Source organism: Schistocerca nitens, chromosome 9 (assembly GCF_023898315.1).
Source record: "Schistocerca nitens isolate TAMUIC-IGC-003100 chromosome 9, iqSchNite1.1, whole genome shotgun sequence".
NCBI classification, from domain to species: Eukaryota; Metazoa; Arthropoda; class Insecta; order Orthoptera; family Acrididae; genus Schistocerca; species Schistocerca nitens.
In genome coordinates, this window is record NC_064622.1 from 433,395,055 (window position 1) to 433,413,839 (window position 18,785).

Sequence of the window (18,785 nt, forward strand, 5' to 3'; positions counted from 1 at the left end):
ACGGAGTGCAAGCTCGGGTTAGGGAAGGATTGGGAAGGAAATCGGTCGTGCCCTTTCAAAGGAACCATCCCGGCATTTGCCTGAAGCGATTTAGGAAAATCACGGAAAACCTAAATCAGAATGGCTGGAGACGGGACTGAACCGTCGTCCTCCCGAATGCGAGTGGTCTTCACGTTCATTAACCTCGAAACATATGTAGAGTCTTACAAATGAATGACCCTGTTGGATAGTGGAACAGCCAGTTCCATATTTATTTTTATTCGGGCTACCTCTTACAGCTAGGGTATTTTCCTGTGTAAATGCCCTTTGCATCAATACATTTAATGCAGGTCATGGCTCCGGTGAAGGAGGAGTTTTATGAAGATGTTCCAAACGCTTGCACAGTCACTGGAGAAAGCCTGTGTGGACCAATATAAATCAACTGTGTGCAATACGATTGGGTGGATGAAACCAGGTTCCCCCTGAGGAGCCATCCACAGACTGCCTCATATGGTGTAAACGCATTTCATTATAGTGGCAATATTATGCAAAGGATAGTTACTACTCACCATATAGCGGAGAAGCTCAGTTGCAGATAGACAATGGAAAGGCTGTCGGAAAGGCTGTCGGAAAGGCTGTCGGAAAGGCTGTCGGAAAGGCTGTCGGAAAGGCTGTCGGAAAGGCTGTCGGAAAGGCTGTCGGAAAGGCTGTCGGAAAGGCTGTCGGAAAGGCTGTCGGAAAGGCTGTCGGAAAGGCTGTCGGAAAGGCTGTCGGAAAGGCTGTCGGAAAGGCTGTCGGAAAGACTGTCGGAAAGACTGTCGGAAAGACTGTCGGAAAGACTGTCGGAAAGACTGTCGGAAAGACTGTCGGAAAGACTGTCGGAAAGACTGTCGGAAAGACTGTCGGAAAGACTGTCGGAAAGACTGTCGGAAAGACTGTCGGAAAGACTGTCGGAAAGACTGTCGGAAAGACTGTCGGAAAGACTGTCGGAAAGACTGTCGGAAAGACTGTCGGAAAGACTGTCGGAAAGACTGTCAGAAAGTAAGCTTTCGGCCAATAAAGCTTTCATTGGAAATGCACATGCATACACTCATGACCACAGTCTCTGGCTGCTGAGGCCAGACTGCGAGCAGTAGCACATGATGGTAGAAGCAACTGTGCGGTTGGGGTAAGGAAGAGTGATAGCGGTGAAGGGTTGGGGGTGGGGGGACGGTAAAGTGCTGCTTGTGGGAGCATACAGGACGAGGTGGCGAGAGGGTAGGGCGCTAGGTGCAGTTGGGAGGTTAGATGGAGGGCTATGGATGGGGCACAGAAAAGGAGAGAAATAAAAATACTGTGGGTGCGTTGGTGGAACAGAGGACTGTGTATGGCTGGAATGGTAGGAGGGAAGGGGCTAGACGGGTAAAGACATTGACTGACGAAGACAGAAGCCGGGAGGAAATTAGCTTTTAGATCACATGACTGGTTTCACAGGTAGCCCTATCTTTGATGGGATAGGTGATGCCTGTGGCTGGACTGGAATAGGTGGAGGTGGGGAGATGTATGGGACAGGCCTTGCTTCTAGGTCTGTTACAAGATTATGAACCATGAAGCAACGGTATGCACTAGAAGATTTGGATCCCCTCGGAGAATTCTGGAAACTCAATGTCGTGTATTTCAATCTGAACTCAAAATCTGCCTTCCTGCTATGTAATAGACCTAGTGACACAGCCCTAACCATGGCAGCATACCAACAAAAAAAATAATGCTGCTGTTAATAATTCCTCAATCTCTTGTATTGAAAGGTTCAAATTGTAAGGCTGGGTTCCACCTGTTTATGTAAATTTCAAACTTTTCTTATGTTACTCTTCTCGCCTGTACGTGTGCAACTTGAGAAGAACTAGTTAGGGTTACGGGCCCCAGTCTGTAAAAACTGGACCCGTAGAGGATCGCTTTATTGTCTGTCCGTCCGACGATTAAGAATCCTTTTTCTCAGGAAGGGGTAGACGTTTCAAGTTCAAATTTATGTCATATACTAAAGTCTACTGTCCCTTGGCGGCATAAAAATTTAAGTTTCTTAGTCAATGCAGTCAAAAGATACGTTCATCTATGTCAAGTGTTTTGCTACTCTAAAACTCACTCATCGAAACCCAAGAATCGTGAATTTGGCAAGAAGTACAAGTAAAAGTAAAGTAAACTAAAAAATCTTAAACTTGTTAAAATGTAATTGTGTCACATTGCCATTCGAACATACGTTGCGTTCATCACGTGTCAAAAGCATACATATGGATATTACTGCAGTCAGACGTAAAAGATGATTTGTAGCCTTGTTTTAGTAAGTAAATGAAAAATATTTTATTAAATGTTCTCTTACTGCAATCCCCGCTCGTGTCTTTTTGTATGTCCAGGCTAGTCAGGGGAACTACTTTAAAGATTTTGATAAAGTCTCTGAATTCTCGGGACAAATACCTTGCTATTATCGATATCGGGCAAATATCGTTGAGATTCTCGATTCCCATGATATATATATTAGTTAAATCTGTACGGCAGCCTCAGTGTGCAAAATTATTTATTTATTTTTTATTTATTTATTTACTTACTTACTTACTTACTTAATGAACAGGCAGAACTGAATCTTATAATTTGTTCGACGGACACTGCTGCTCAAAGAGTACAAAAAGAAACGGATGGTTATTAAAAGTTTATGTTCTGTTAAATTAACAAGTTGTTTCTTGAATTTATGTAGTGTACTGCTCCTGACACACAAAAGTAAATGATGTAGACAACCTTTGCAGATTACAGACCGTATACAGCATACGGACTTTTGTACAAATATTTACGGGATGAAAACCATGACCAAAATCTCAACATTTAGTCTCAATAGCGAAAGCAGACAGAACATGTCACAGAATTCCTTTTTATAACTTCATTCTTTATTGTCACCTTTTAAGTTAAAAGCAGTTTCTGGAAATTTATCAAGTTGATTCTCCGAAACTTTAGTGCCTCACGGGAGTATCACGTTATCTTTTTCACCATGTAGGTCATTTGGTAACACGCTATTATACATTCAATACGCAAGGTTCGAAGTACGAGTATGACAAAAACCAAGTCTTGTTTCTTGTTATGTAATAGCAGCATACGCTTTAACCACTCGAAGTTGATGTCTGACGTAATTACAGTTAGCTCTCAATTTTCGTGTGTCCCCTCAATATTAATTCAAAATATTCACTTGTACAATTTTTAAAAATCATTTAACGCTACTCAACTTTAGTGAGTAACTGACGTATATTGTCTTACACTTTTATCATTAGTTTCCAAGGTAATACGTAATTCTTAAGTGTTCTAAATACTTGACACTAGAAAGAAAAATTCTTTAACGTATGTTACTATTTGTATACGTGAGAGATTAGACAGACAGACAGACAGACAGACAGATAGATAGATATATAGATAGATAGAGCAAAGTGACCATAAATAAAACCAAGGGGAATGAACTTACTTTGTGGATGACCATGTTGACCCATGTCATGAAGAAAACGAAGATGACGATTCCGAAAATGAGTAGCAGCACCGAAAATGCGATGACGCACCCTGAAACAACAAGAGGAACCATTACAGACACGCTCTCATGTCATACGATAATTACGTAAATCCACGTAATTACAATATTTAAGCCGAGATCAATTAATTGTCTGTCACTGTTTCATCTCTCTCCCTCCCTCCCTCTATCCCTCTTCTCCCGCCATATCCACGTATGAGACTCCTAGAGGCGGCAACGGCATCAGGGATAAAGGTATTGTAATCAAATGACAACTGGAGACAGTATTATGTCTTCAGCACATTGAGGATCTCTTGGAAACGCGTTTTAGGTACGATTTGTTGTAATAAAATAACAAGTCACTATATATCGGTAGTTAAAGGCTTCCCGAATTTGACGCTTTTAGTGTTATAACTTATGTGCTATAACGGTATATCGTTTCAATGCTAATGCCCAATGCTGATATAGCAAAGGCACGTCGTTTTGGGTACAATTTGTCAAATTTAAATATCAAATAATGACATTTTTAGATACAGTCTTTATACAGTGTATACCATACAACTGACGCACTGCAGCAATGTCGAAACCAAAGCGTAGTTGATGGTGTCATGAGCGTTACAGTGGAAGATAGCAGGTCCGCATGTAGCTACCTATAAATTTTTTTCCATTTTTCCTTTTCTAGAAGACTGGGTCTTTCATATTAATCTGCAACAGCCGATATTTTCGATACGTATTATAAAAATGGATGGATGTGTGTACGTGTGTTCCACATCATCTCCTGAGCCACTGGACAGATTTGAAACAAACTTCGCACAAATATCCCTTACCGTCTGATAACAATCGCTGTGGAGGTAAGAACCACCATTTGCCTATCATAGTTCAGGAGATATGACGTCATAAACAATGGGATGCGTCAAAAACTGCCGCATCATGCATGGCATTTAAATTTATTACTTCTAACTAATTCTATTAACGTATGCTGATGAATGTACCTCAAAAATTATATCGTGGCGTGACACACAGATCAAGGGATATGACGTCATAAACGAAGTTGCGTGAAAAAACTCTGTGCCATCCATGAAGCTCTGCTTCTTTACCACTAAGACACACTTACAGTAGAGTCAACTTTAGGAAATCCATGACACCCGGCAGCGCTTTTCATAGTTTTCAATCGCGAAGCGCCAACGGCTATAGGCGAAAACAGCAGCCGTCTATAGAGCGATGAAGAGGAGTTGCTATGCAGACGTTCACAAAACAAACCATGCATCAAAGAAGTAAATGGTTCACATTTGTACAGAGTTATCTATTATATTTTAATATAAATTACGCCATCAATCTGTAGATACTGTGCTATGGAATTTACTTAGACTGACGGCGTAATTTATATTACGATATTGTAACAGGTAACTGTGTACAAATGTGAACGATTTAAGTCTTTATGATATGTGGTTTTTGTAAAGATTCTCATCTCTGCTGTAGGTATATTTTTGTTTTCAGTGCCTTATTTGTGGTTTTATCATCTGACGAGAACGATTTTATATTTCCCTTGATATGATGCTGTGAATACTTAGAGTACATGACATTCCATTAAGTGTGTGTTATTAACATTTACAAGTTGCCAGATTCGTGAGAGTTTAAGGTTGTAATGTTGCATGTGTATTATTTTATTTGATATATGGTGATGATCAGACGACTGAAACTGATTGAACAAATAAATTATTTTACCATCAGCGCAAGACGGTAATATGACATTTTTCAAATATACAGAGTGGGCATTAAGAAAACCGAGAAACTGCAGGGAAATGGAGAAATAAGTTCATATGAACATGTGTCCGGTAAATCATCCTCGCCACGGTAGATGTTCCTGATGAATGAAAGTATGTACGCTGCAGCCTGTGTGAGCGAGGAAGCGTACAGTAAGCAGCAGAACGGTCCGGTATCCATGGTATACATATCGGGAACAAGCCGAGCTGGTGTGTGTACGGGCAAGCAGATGCAGAGAGTCTGAAGGCAACACGGCTATCACACATTTTCGGGCCTTTTGGGGCGTTTGTGTAATCAAGAGTCGTTTCATACGAACGAACGTGCAGGGAGGCGGCAGAGAGCGCCTACACCAGATTTGGAGGACCGGGTTCTGTAGTGTCGGCAGACTTGCCAACACTACGCACACTAATTGAAAGAGGCGGCCAAGATGCACGCGCTAACTCACGAAGGATGGAGTGAGGTCTGAAACAGGAGACTTAATGAATGCTATAAAGAAAAGTACGTAGCTCCTTTGGTACTTATCTTTTAATGCTATAAAGAAAAGTACGTAGCTCCTTTGGTACTTATCTTTTAATCCATCCTTTGTATACATCGTTCTTGATGAGACATCTGGAGATTGTGGCGATACAAGTGAGACTCTTTAGATACAAGCAATCTAAGGCTAATGGCGCCTTGCTAGGTCGTAGACATAAACTTAGCTGAAGGCTATTCTGTCTCTCGGCAAATGAGAGCAAAGGCTTCATCCGTGCAGTCGCTAGCATCGTCGTCGTACAACTGGGGCGAGTTCTCGTACGTCTCTCGAGACCTGCCGTGTGGTGGCGCTCGGTCTGCGATCACACAGTGGCGACACGCGGGTCCGACATGTACTAATGGACCGCGGCCGATTTAAGCTACCACCTAGCTAGTGTGGTGTCTGTCAGTGACACCACAGGTTCTACAGAATATTGTGACGAACCCCAGCACAAATTCCAGGCAAGTGGCCCGCCAACATGGGGTAAGCGAAAGTACGATTATGTGTACCCGTATGACAACCGTTACTATCCCTATCACCTGCAACGATGGCTGGGTGTTGTGTGCTGTCCTTAGGTTAGTTAGGTTTAAGTAGTTCTAAGTTCTAGGGGACTGATGACCATAGATGTTAAGTCCCATAGTGCTCAGAGCCATTTGAACCATTTTTTTCACCTGCAACGATATCAAAGATTATCAGCAACGGATTCCTCTCTAGGGGAAGAATTTTGTTCCGGGACGATCTGTTTGCATGCACACTGTCAATTTCCAGACACATGTGCAAAGGACCATTTTTCCTCAATTTCCACTCAGGAATCCGTCCCTAAACTTTGCCAGTTTTATTGACATTCACCCCGTATAAGAGCTGTAGGGGCACGACTTCCTGAATTTTTTTTTTTTAACATTATGCCTTTTAGTCAGTGAGCCTCAGAAAAGGCTTTCAGGTATTCCCATTGGCCACCTCTCTGAACAGTACTGCTGACGTCTAGGATCTTCCACGCGATGCTGGAAAGCATTGGCCGATATGGGTAAGTTACACACCTTTAAGCCAGCCTAATATGTCCGTTTAAGAAGTTCAGGGAATGGTATTTTATTGTTTTGTTTTGTTTTGTATTGTATGTTAACCGGGGACCTAGAAACGACGGAGAGGCTCCGACCCCGCCGCAGCCGCAGTGGTCCACAACCCCACGACGACTACCTCAGTCCACTTCACCCCTCCCCAGCCATACACCGAACCCAGGGTTATTATGCGGTTCAGCCCCGGTGGACCCCCAGGGAACGTCTCACACCAGACGAGTGTAACCCCTATGTTTGCGTCGTAGAGTAATGGTGGTGTACGCGTACGTGGAGAACTAGTTTGCACAGCAATCGCCTACATAGTGTAACTGAGGTGGAACAGGGGGAACCAGCCCGCATTTTTCGAGGCAGACGGAAAACCGCCTAAAAACCATCCACAGACTGGCCGGGCGGATTCGTGCCGGGGACCAGGCGCTCCTTCCCGCCCGGAAAGCCATGCGTTAGACCGCACGCCCAACCGGGCGGGCCAGGGAATGGTAACCCGCACCCTCAGGATGCCAGAAATTGGGTGTGGTGTTCACAGCGGCGAACACGAAAATCACTCAGGCGAGCGGCCATGAAACGCCATCTCACAGGAGGGAGTTACTGGTTTGCAATGGTGGACCGCAAGGGCTGCGCTGTTGAGTGGTCGGCCGGAGCAACGGAAGAACGCGGCGCTGCCGGTGGTCACGGATGTGCGGCCTCCACAAGGTCGCCGGGCCCACACCGCAGCTTCTCGCACACCTGTTCCCCGGCATCTGGCTGCTCCGCGGCTACGGGTCAGCGCCGCATCTCCACTCCCCCTGTGCTCACGTTTTCAAACCGTATTCGTGTCCGTACTCTGAGTCTCACCATCACAACCTAGATTCCGTCTTCCTACACATCCAGCAGGCGTTCCACAATATATCACTTCGTCCACTACTAATCAAGATACGTGGTGTGGCTATAAAATAACGGGACTACTGCTGTAAAACATTTTATTTCAAAAACATACACTACTGACCATTAAAATTGCTACACCACGAAGGTGACGTGCTACAGATGCGAAATTTAACCGACAGGAAGAAGATGCTGTGATATGCAAATCATTAGATTTTCAGAGCATTCACACAAGGTTGGCGCAGGTGGCGACAGCTACAACGTACTGACAAGTTTCCAACAGATTTCTCATACACAAACAGCAGTTGACCGGCGTTGCCTGGTGAAACGTTGTTGTGATACCTCGTGTAAGGAGGAGAAATGCGTACCATCACGTTTCCGACTTTGATAAAGCTCGGATTGATGCCTATCGCTATTTCGGTTTATCGTATCTTGACATTTCTGCTCGCGTTGGTCGAGATCCAATGACTGTTAGCAGAAGATGGAGTCGGTGGGTTCAGGAGGGTAATACGGAACGCCGAGCTGGATCCCAACGGCCTCGTATCACTAGCAGTCGAGATGACAGGCATCTTATCCACAAGGCTGTAACGGATCGTGCAGCCACGTCTCGATCCCCGAGTCAACAGATGGGGACGTTTGCAAGACAACAACCATCTGCACGAGCAGTTCGACGACGTTTGCAGCAGCATGGACTGTCAGCTCTGAGACCATGGCTGCGGTTACCCTTGACGCTGCATCACAGACAGGAGCGCCTGAGATGGTGTACTCAAGGACGAACCTGGGTACACGAATGGCAAAACATTTTTTCGGATAAATCCAGCTTTTGTTTACAGCATCGTGATGGTCGCATCCGTGTTTGGCGACATCGCGGTGAACGCACATTGGAAGCGTGTATTCGTCATCGCCATACTGGCGTATCACCCGGCGTGATGGTATGGGCTGCCATTGGTTACACGTCTCGGTCACCACTTGTTCGCATTGACTGAACAGTGGACGTTACATTTCAGATGTGTTACGACCCAAGGCTTCTTTCGATATCCTGCGAAACCCTAGATTTCAGCAGGATACTGCACGACCGCACGTTGCAGGTCCTGTACGGGACTTTCTGGATACAGAAAATGTTCGACTGCTGCCCTGGCCAGCACATTCTCCAGATCTCTCACCAACTGAAAACGTCTGGTCAATGGTGGCCGAGCAACTGGCTCGTCACAATACGCCAGTCACTACTCTTGATGAACTGTGGTATCGTGTTGAAGCTGCATGGGCAGCTGTTCCTGTACACGCCATCCAAGCTCTGTTTGACTCAATGCCCAGGCGTACCAAGGCCGTTATTACGCCCAGAGGTGGTTGTTCTGGGTACTAATTTCTCAGGATCTCTGCATCCAAATTGCGTGAAAATGTAATCACATGTCAGTTGTAGTATAATACATTCGTCCAATGAATAGGCGTTTATCATCTGCATTTCTTCTTGGAGTAGCAATTATAATGGCCAGTAGTGCACATATTTACCTGTTGTCACCCTCAGTGCACTCCTGTGCGAATTTTCAAATTGATGGAAACAGTGCTGGAAGTCTTCCTCTGTGAGCACCTTCACGACGCGTGCCGCTCTTTCTTTCGCTGCTTCAACGGACTCAAATCTTATTCCTTTTAATGCAGATTTGACCTCTGTGAATAGGTTAAAGTCAGATGGTACTAGGTCAGGCGAATGAGGTTGGTGGTCTGACACTCGAGTGCTGTACTTCGCTAGGAACCTCGTAACAGACACTGCGATATGATCCGGTGAGTTGTGTGGATGCAGAACCCATGACTTGTTCTTATACAATTCGGGTTGTATTTTTCTTATTATCTCACGGAGTTGAGCAAAAACCTCAAGGAATTAACTTTATTAACGAAGCAGTTTAACCTTTAGGAACCTAATGAACATACACAAAACCATGAACACAGAAAAAATCCTCATCGCTTTGAATCTTTATTTGCAACCATTCGAATTTCAGTCTTCAGTACCGAGCGGGGTGGCGCAGTGGATAGCACACTGGACTCGCATTCGGGAGGATAACGGTTCAAACTGGTGTCCAGCCGTCCTGATTTAGGTTTTCTGTAATTTCGTTATATCGCTTCAGCCAAAAGGCCTGTGAAAGGGCACAACCGACTTCCTTTCCCTTACCTTCCCTAATCCGATGGGAGCGATGACCTCACTGTTTGGTCGCCTCCCCCCAAATCAACCTTCAGATTTCTGTACCTAAACCTTTGAGAAAGTCCATTAAGATATTTCGTAAGCGACATTTTAGTAGAATTTACATTTCAGGTTTTTTGTTTGCACATAATATTTTGTCAAAATATTGCCATAAGCTTTACATATCGAAATCTTGAGAACATTCACCACTTTCTCGTGTGCATCCCGTAAGTATGCCAGATGCTGTGCGTACTCCTGATTTAAGTCCAACAATTGTATGAAATGTGTGCGCAATGAATCATTGCTGCATGTCGCTTTGTTAGGGAAACGTTTTTATTTCTGTATCAAACAGTCAGGAACCTTTATATTGCGAATTTACGATCTACTAATCAGTTTAATCCCCTTACTGTGTGCCGTATCAAGACAAATTTTGGGCACTCAAAACTGTGTTCGATTGCATCCTCGGAATTATAATTTCCACTTGAGGCAGACACTTAACTGGATAGAGAAAAGCTTTGAGTTGGTCGCCATTGTCCGGTTTATCACTTCGTACCGTCTGGTATTTTTTCACTGCTAAACATTTCCTCATAATTTTCCAATGGTACTTCGACAGCCGCAGTTCCCATTCATTAGGAACTGGAATTCGTTTAAAAGCTAAGGTCGTTTTACGAACTTTTCCTTCTTTTAGGACATGTGTTTGTGTGTAACTGAGATGATAATTTCGGTCGAACATTAAAGAGAGTGAGAAATTGACAACATTAACTGGCACCGGCTCTGATGTCGGGCAATATTTGTGAAACTATACAGCAGTTTGTAAGTGTGATCCCTTTTCTATGACGTGTAGTGCCGCGCATTTACGTCCAAGTCCGCTAGTCCCAGTCCACCGTTATTAAAGCTAACGGTTCAGTTCTGCAGGAAAAACATTTCTCTTCCATATAAACCAATACATCACGTGCTGTGTAGCCCTCTTTTTTTTTTCCTTCACCGGTAGCGCCAGAGTAACTACCATCTTTTTGCGAGTATTTGCTTATTTGTTACCTCGCTTCTTTCTGTCAGCTATATTTGCCGGCCGGGGTGGCCTAGAGGTTCTAGGCGCTACAGTCTGGAACCGCGCGACCGCTACGGTAGCAGGTTCGAATCCTGCCTCGGGCATGGATGTGTGTGATGTCCTTAGGTTAGTTAGGTTTAAGTAGTTCTAAGCTCTAGGGGACCGATGACCACAGCAGTTAAGTCCCATAGTGCTCAGAGCCATTTGAACCATTTATTTTTTTAGCTATATTTCTACCAGCTAAGATCTTTTACTACCGCTCTTATTTTATGTAGTTTGGTGCGCCAAGTGAGAGCCTCCAGTCTTTGCGGGCTATTTTTTGTAATGACATCTAATACTTGGTGCTGGTTTCCCTCCACTTTGTGATCACTGAAATAATGCCATATACCCTCTGAACCAGTGAAGTTTCATTTCGTTTCCTCCTCCCCTTATGGGTACTTCATTTTTTTGTGTGGATACTGGGAAAGACAGAAACTAAATAGAAGCATCTGAGTTGTATTGAACGTCGGAGAAATTTGCGTGTCTAGAAACAAAGACGTCCTGCAGTACGTCAAAGTGAAACACTTGCCTAACAAAGACTGAATGTATATTACGACGGTATTCTTGTTGTGAACTATAATTGAAGGGATGGTTGAACGGAACAAAATTCACAGGGGATGGGCGTAAATATGAACGTATGTAATGCAGGTCGTTTATTTGGCGTGCAGCATTTGTGCTATGACGATAATAGCTGCTACGCGACAGGACTTTATTATGACCTTAGAGCTTATGACCAAAAGAAAGGACAAGGGACGAATATTTGCTGTACGGTAAATACCCTTTATGTGTACCTGAAAAGGTCTTTGAAAATAACGTCTGTTGGGGAGAGGCAAGTTCTTGATGAATAATTTGAAACTTCAGTAACTCTAACGGACAGAAATGGGGTCTCCATCTTGGCCTCGTTTTAAAGCGAAAGGATGAGAAGTGCTTCGTCATTCGTGGCATGCGGACGTCGCTAACTGCGCACGCGCAAAACAAATCCAACATTTCCAGCTTTAGTGCTTCGCCAAGTGTAGATGTAAGAGCATTGTGTCGTTATGCTCCGCTGTAAATGATTTTTTAAAGTCAAACATCAAACGTAATTTAAGATTTAAAACAAAATTACGGGTTTTTGTTTATCAACCATATATAGAAACTGAAAATAGCCACCAAAAATAAAGTAAAACGGAAATGTCAAACTTAGGTAGCTCTGAGCGTCTCCAGTACATGGGCACAGATTATATTACGTCACGAGAACGGTACTGAGGTAGTGGAATTACTGTACAACATTTGTCTCAGCGGGCAAAGGCAGCCGAGAGAAAGCTTTGAGCAGAGCGGCAGGAAGCTACCTTTCTTTGGCAGAACGCTCGTCGTGCATATTAAATGCAGGAAACAGGCCGTGATGACGATACTCCCAGGAACACGACGTCGGGCGCGGGAGTGAAAGTGCAAACACACTAAGCTACTCTGTCTCTATTTGTTCATCTCATACTAACGTTATCACGGTATCCGCAAGTCTTTCAGGTGACAATAGAGCACAATAGTGTTCGAAGCGAGAGAAATCCGTTCTCTTTATGAGGTATCAGGTGCTAACATAAGATTATTCTATGGTTTCTATACACGCAAGTATTTATTACTTGTGGAAAGTTACAGCTGTGTGCCAGGCCGCCTTATAAGCACCTTATTTGATGTGATTTGTTTCTTTTTTTTAATTTTTAGTAAAGGCAAAGAAAATAATATGTCGGCTTTCATGTCTTAATTTTATAATGTATGCAGTTTAGCAAAAATGTGACAATCATTTTAATCTACAGCAAAATCTTTAACACAAGTCACATATACACTTTCATGTAAATTACGAAATTCTTCTCATGGGCTAAGATGTATTCTGTGACAATTGTCGCAGTTCTGCCGCTTAAATTATGTGCTTTACATCTAAAAGCAGTTCAGACTGTAATGCAGTCATTTACGTAAGGACAGGTGTTGCAGTCCCTACCACAAAGGAAGAGAGAAATAAAATTAATCCTTTCAAAAAATGGTTCAAATGGCTCTGAGCACTATGGGACTCAACTGCTGAGGTCATTAGTCCCCTAGAACTTAGAACTAGTTAAACCTAACTAACCTAAGGACATCACAAACATCCATGCCCGAGGCAGGATTCGAACCTGCGACCGTAGCGGTCTTGCGGTGCCAGACTGCAGCACCTTTAACCGCACGGAATTAATCCTTTAATTTCGATCACAGGTTCGGACTCCTGATAAAATTTCGAGTAATTTGATACTTAACTCAGACTGGTCAGTTGATTACTTAACAAGTGGCCAAACTTAAATGAAGCGGTTAAAATCAAAGGGAGGTAAATGCCAAATTCACTATTCTGAGAAAATGAGCTTCAAGTCTGCATCAAATTCATTTGTCATACTGTCTACATGAACCATCATATGCAGCAGTTATTAATGAAGCCACACCCACAACACAAGTGAATTAAACTCCAAAGGTTGTGCTCAGTCAGAACTTACACCCCTCCTCCACGATGGATGTCACATACGTTGACCTCTCATTAATCACAGCCTAGGAATGACCCGCAACAATTTAATACAATATTTTGTCCCACTTTCACGTCTTATATTAATCCATACTCATAACTTTTATTCATTATACACATAACGGAGTGGATAAGGCAAATGAATTAACAATATTACACACATAAATTTCCCACCAAGCTCTTACCAGATACAATGACCCCCCCCCCCCCATTTGCTTTTCGCACGGGAAATGTCTATTCAGAGTACCAAATAGCAACATCAGACGGCACCATATCATCAGCAGATTGTGGCGTGGCCCTTCATTTGCTGGTGATCGCCTATAAGGTTTGGAAACAGGTTTTTGACATGTATGTCCACTCGCATCTCTTTGCATCCAAAGGCAGAACGCTTCTTATTAAGTAGTTCTTCAAATAACCGCTAGGAAGCAGTTTAAGTCACCCGACACACCTATATGACTTTGCCATCTAATGTAAGAGAGATGGGTTATTCCACTACAGTGTAGCGTACGTAGATCTCGAAATATGCGGTTTTGTCACATACACCTCTTTCCTTCTACTCCCTTCATTTATCCTTTTTATTCTGTTAAACTAATTTTCGCAGGCTAGGAGACACCACTGAAGAGGGCCATCGGTTGGAGCAGGCAGGTGAATTTTAGCGTCTCTAGTACCATTAACAAAGAAAACGCCAAGATGACGAACTCTAGTAAGTTCCCTAGCCGTTATTTAAGATTTAAGTGGAAGCCAAGCGGTGGCGGAGACATACAAGTTACATCTCTCGTTCTGAGAATTCGCCCCCGAACAGGCGTCCCAACCTGGGCGTCAAAGAACGCTGCCGCCCCGCAATCCTGTTATGTTGGCAACGGGAAGCTACTTGTGCTATTTGTTAACCGCGGACGTAGTCGACTGTGCGGCACCCAGGGTTACACATAGTACTGAGGGCCTCTCCCAAACTCCCAACCCCCTCGTCTGCAGTTTTTGAACGAGGGTACATAGTGAGTAATCGCGCGACAAATTCCGAAATTGCACCGCGAGATACCGGCACTGCAAATCCACATGTCGTAGGGTAGTAAGTTTGATCGTCTGACCCGTGTTTTCTGTGGTTGCATTCGCTACCCATGGCTGGCTTCCTTCATTATCCTGTTTCAGTTTGATTCACTTCCTGCGCTCTCTAAGGGGACTGTTTATTCTGTAAGTGAAACACTGTAGATTCTGACTTGTCCTGCACCAGGTCAATTGCTATCAAAGATACTGATATCTACGAGCCATATCTTAAGGAAGACTTGTGACAGGGCTACCTCGCACTTGTGTGCCAACTTCTGAACATATGATTTCAGTATTAGAATCTGTTAACTATCATTGGTCTGTAGTTTTCCTGCTGTCCCGCTTCGTTTAATTCATTGGTAGGCTACGAAACGCCTGTAGTAGGAGACGGAAACTAACGCCTGGCACAGATTATCAGCAAGTGGGTGGTCTGTGAGGGAGCAATGACAGTACATCCATCATTTCCTAGTCAGAGAATAATTGATTGAACAAGAGAGAACCTTCACTCCATAAGCAATTTAAATCATTTTTCAAATTATATTCTTGAGGATATAAAATGTACACTGGTGCTGTCACCTATTTTTAAATTTTTTTTAGATTATTTATTTAATGTAAAAAATTCGAAAAATCTGTTGATGGCTGTTAAGCTTCGCATCAATATTTGTAGAACGCTGCAGTTGATTGCATTTCAGCACAATAAAATGCGTTGTTAAGGAAAGTGCGCCTCTGTGGCTTTACTACTAGATCCGAGAATACAGACCGAGACTGTCAGAGTTCTATATCCAATCAATATTGCGATTCTTTTTTCGCTAACTTGTTTCATCCTTCATCTTTTGACACTGATTTGTTCATGTGATAAAAGCCAAGTTGTATTGTAGTTATCAGTCCACGCAAAAGTGTAGGGCCGCTGAAAGTGACTGAGTAGGTCAGTTCAAAGGTTGGAGGAACTTAAAAGTACACCATCTCTAATACGGCCATGCCTAGTAGTAGTAGTAGTAGTAGTAGTAGTACGAGGGAGAAGGAGAAAAAGACAGAGGGAGAAAGAGAAAAAGAGAGAGGGAGGTGTGTGTGTGTGTGTGTGTGTGTGTGTGTGTGTGTGTGTGTGTGTGTGTGTGTGTGTGTATAACCCATATACGACTTCCTTTGTCGTATGTATTTTTTTCGTTTGTTTCTTGGTTCAAATGGCTCTGAGCACTATGGGACTCAACTGCTGAGGTCATTAGTCCCCTAGAACTTAGAACTAGTTAAACCTAACTAACCTAAGGACATCACAAACATCCATGCCCGAGGCAGGATTCGAACCTGCGACCGTAGCGGTCTTGCGGTTCCAGACTGCAGCGCCTTTAACCGCACGGCCACTTCGGCCGGCTGTTTCTTGGTAAACGCCTAGTGTTGGCTGAGAAATTTTGAGGACAAACTTCCGCGAAAGGGTGTGACACCTTTGTTTTGCGTTATCGGACAGGAGGCACAGTCGCGCAAAGCAGAACGATAATATGTGCGTACACATTTATTGTAGGCGTCTAGTTTCTGAACTCTGTGACAGTGCTGGTCAAATTTTTTTTTGCTAAAGATTGTCGGGCGGCACCTCGGGCAGCATGTGTACCCGTTTTAGAAATAACATACAGAAAATAGTATGTTATGAGGCCCCCGCCACAGACTAGCTGCCACTCTCAGCGACCTCAAACACGAAATGGTCGTGGTCGTGCCTGTGAGTGGATAGTTAATTGATAAATAACAGTAATGACACTGCGTTGTACTACAACAGCCTTAATGTAATTTCATGTTTCTTGCTACAAATGTATACCGCGTTTGAAGATGGCCATTCTCGAATCCATGTTACTTCCGTTTGAAACTTATGTCACCACAGCTGATAGGTAAGAGTCGATTCGGGCCGCATGCCGTCCATCGGCTGCAGTTTGACGACCACCGCTCTGTAATGTATACCTTTATATTAACACAGTTTTATTTTAGCGGAAAAGATTTCGCAGAGTAATTCGTTAAACACATTTTAATTACACATGCCTACCGAAGACACGTACCTAGTAATGCCGAGTAAGGAAAGAAAGAACCAGTAACTACAGCGCTTTAACGAGTGTTGACGATTTCGAAAAATATGTAGCTGTGTATGACGTTTTATAAAAAACCGAAATTTCGAGGAATGACTTTAGGAGACATAAGGGTGTCACTGGGTACGCGGGATCACTTAGCAACAATGTCTGACCACCTGATAGCACAGATCTTAGTTCAGTTGCGTCACCAACGATACGCGATAGACAAATGTGCACCGAGGTACGCTTGAGCAACGAGCAGGTTTGTGTCACAGAGGACGCTCCTATTACATGGTGTGCATTGGCTCAAAGCTGGAATGCTTAGTAGCTGACATCTGTATCAAAACTGTTTTTAGTTTCCCTACATGCACTACCAGCAAACCAACGAACAGATGTATCGTCACGACAGCAAGTAAATTTTTTCATTGTTATTCCATTTTTCCGAAAACTGGAAAACCGCCAATAGCGATGGGACAAATGCAATAGCCTGATAGGAGGACACTCCAAAAATGCTTCTATCTTGATCAAATTTATTCAGCATTACTCAGTAGTAGAAAATGCACCAGGCAGTTTTGTTAGTATTCCGACTCTAGTTACAGAAAAATCCATCAAATGTCCCTCTACTAATAGGACTATCGATAATGCAATTGGTTGCGGTGAGATGGGCCACGGAAATGAGCTTGGCAGCTCGCGAACACACATTTCAACAAGTGTCCCGCGACGTTACTTGGTTTTCTGCCACGTATGGTGACGATTAGTAAGGTAGCGTTGATGTGACATGGGAAGAGAGTCAGTAACGAGAAGTCGGTGCTGGCCGGTTTATCGAGGATCGCTTCGAGAGCTGCTCAGACGCAGACAGCAGCGCCGCGGCTGGTGAAGCTATGGAGCAGTTCTCCTTGGAGGCGACCCCACTCACCTCCGCGCGCCACAGCAATTAGCACTGCAGTGACGTCACATCGATCTCGCCACTCCGGGCGGCCGTCGAACCCGCGACCGCATCTACAAAATTTTGCAACCGTCGTGCACTATATTACTCTGACACAAAACAGTCAACACTACTCGCATTACTAGCTACGTATTTATCGCTGCGTCTTTGTGCGCAGTTATTTTTGACTTTGACCTGTGATCTTACGAGTCACCCCAGACAATATATTAGTGAGCCACTTAAAAGAGCCCATGGTCGTTTGGAGCGCTGGTACTAGGTGGTCATCTGACCCTCCACTGATGACATCATTCTTGACAGTGAAGTGTAACTCGATTGTATGGAACACATCTACATCCGTACTCCACAATCCACCTGACTGTTTGTGGCGGAAAGTACTTCTGGTACCATTACCTGATACTTCCTTCCCTGTTACATTCGCAGATGCCGCGGACGAAGAAAGATTGTCGGTAAATCTTTGTATTAGCGCCAATCTCTCGAAATTTCGTGTAGTGACCATTCCGTGACACGTATGTTGGAGGAATTAATATGTTGCCCGACTCTTCTCGGAATTCGATATTAACACTCTCCGGGATGCACACCGCATCCCTTTTAGCGATTGTCACTAGAGTTTGTTGAGCATATCTGTAACGCTCTTGCGTCGACTTCACGTTCCACTGAAGAAACGCGCCGCTCTTCATTGGATCTTGCCTGCTTTCTATTAATCCATCCTGGTAAGGGCAAGACTCAATCAGTCAAGCGAGTGTTTTGTAATCTACTTCTTTCGTGGATAAAATACATTTCCTGAATATTCTTCCTACGAATCAGCATGTTTTTCCTACTATTTTTTTTCTTATATGTGCGTTCCACTTAAGGATGGTTACTTCTTGGTATTTTACGTTACTTACTGTTCCCAGCAATATGTCACCATTAGTGTTGATTGTATAGTAGAGAATTTATTCTGCTCTGTATGTGCAATATGACTTCAGTCCCTGCACCATTCATCAATCTGCTGCATGTAGTCCTGCAGTTCGTCACAGTCTACTGACGTTGCCAGCTTCTTACAGCCAAGTCTGTCATCTGGCTGACGGAGCTTCCGTCGTTATCTGCTAGATTATTTATTTGTCTATGGTGACTGAACTGCTCCTACAGCTGTGTTGTGCAACTAGCTACACCCTCAAAAACCACATTCGGGGTTATATTCTTTCGCTGCCTGTGTGAGAACTTAGTCCTACAGAAAAAATGAACATGAACTTTTTGTAGAAAACTTAGTGTAGTTAAATTTTTCCCTGGG

The 18,785-nt window shown here is 43.6% G+C and overlaps 1 protein-coding gene across 2 annotated transcripts in view; it reads right to left on the bottom strand.

Moving 5' to 3' along the window:
• The window catches only part of LOC126202894 (scavenger receptor class B member 1), a 750,245-nt gene that overhangs the window by 113,148 nt on the left and 618,312 nt on the right, over positions 1-18,785 (bottom strand). For both annotated transcript variants that reach the window (XM_049936968.1, XM_049936967.1), the window contains one exon: positions 3,458-3,549. In XM_049936968.1, the coding sequence (XP_049792925.1) occupies positions 3,458-3,549 (92 nt within the window). The remainder of the gene's footprint in view (positions 1-3,457; positions 3,550-18,785) is intronic.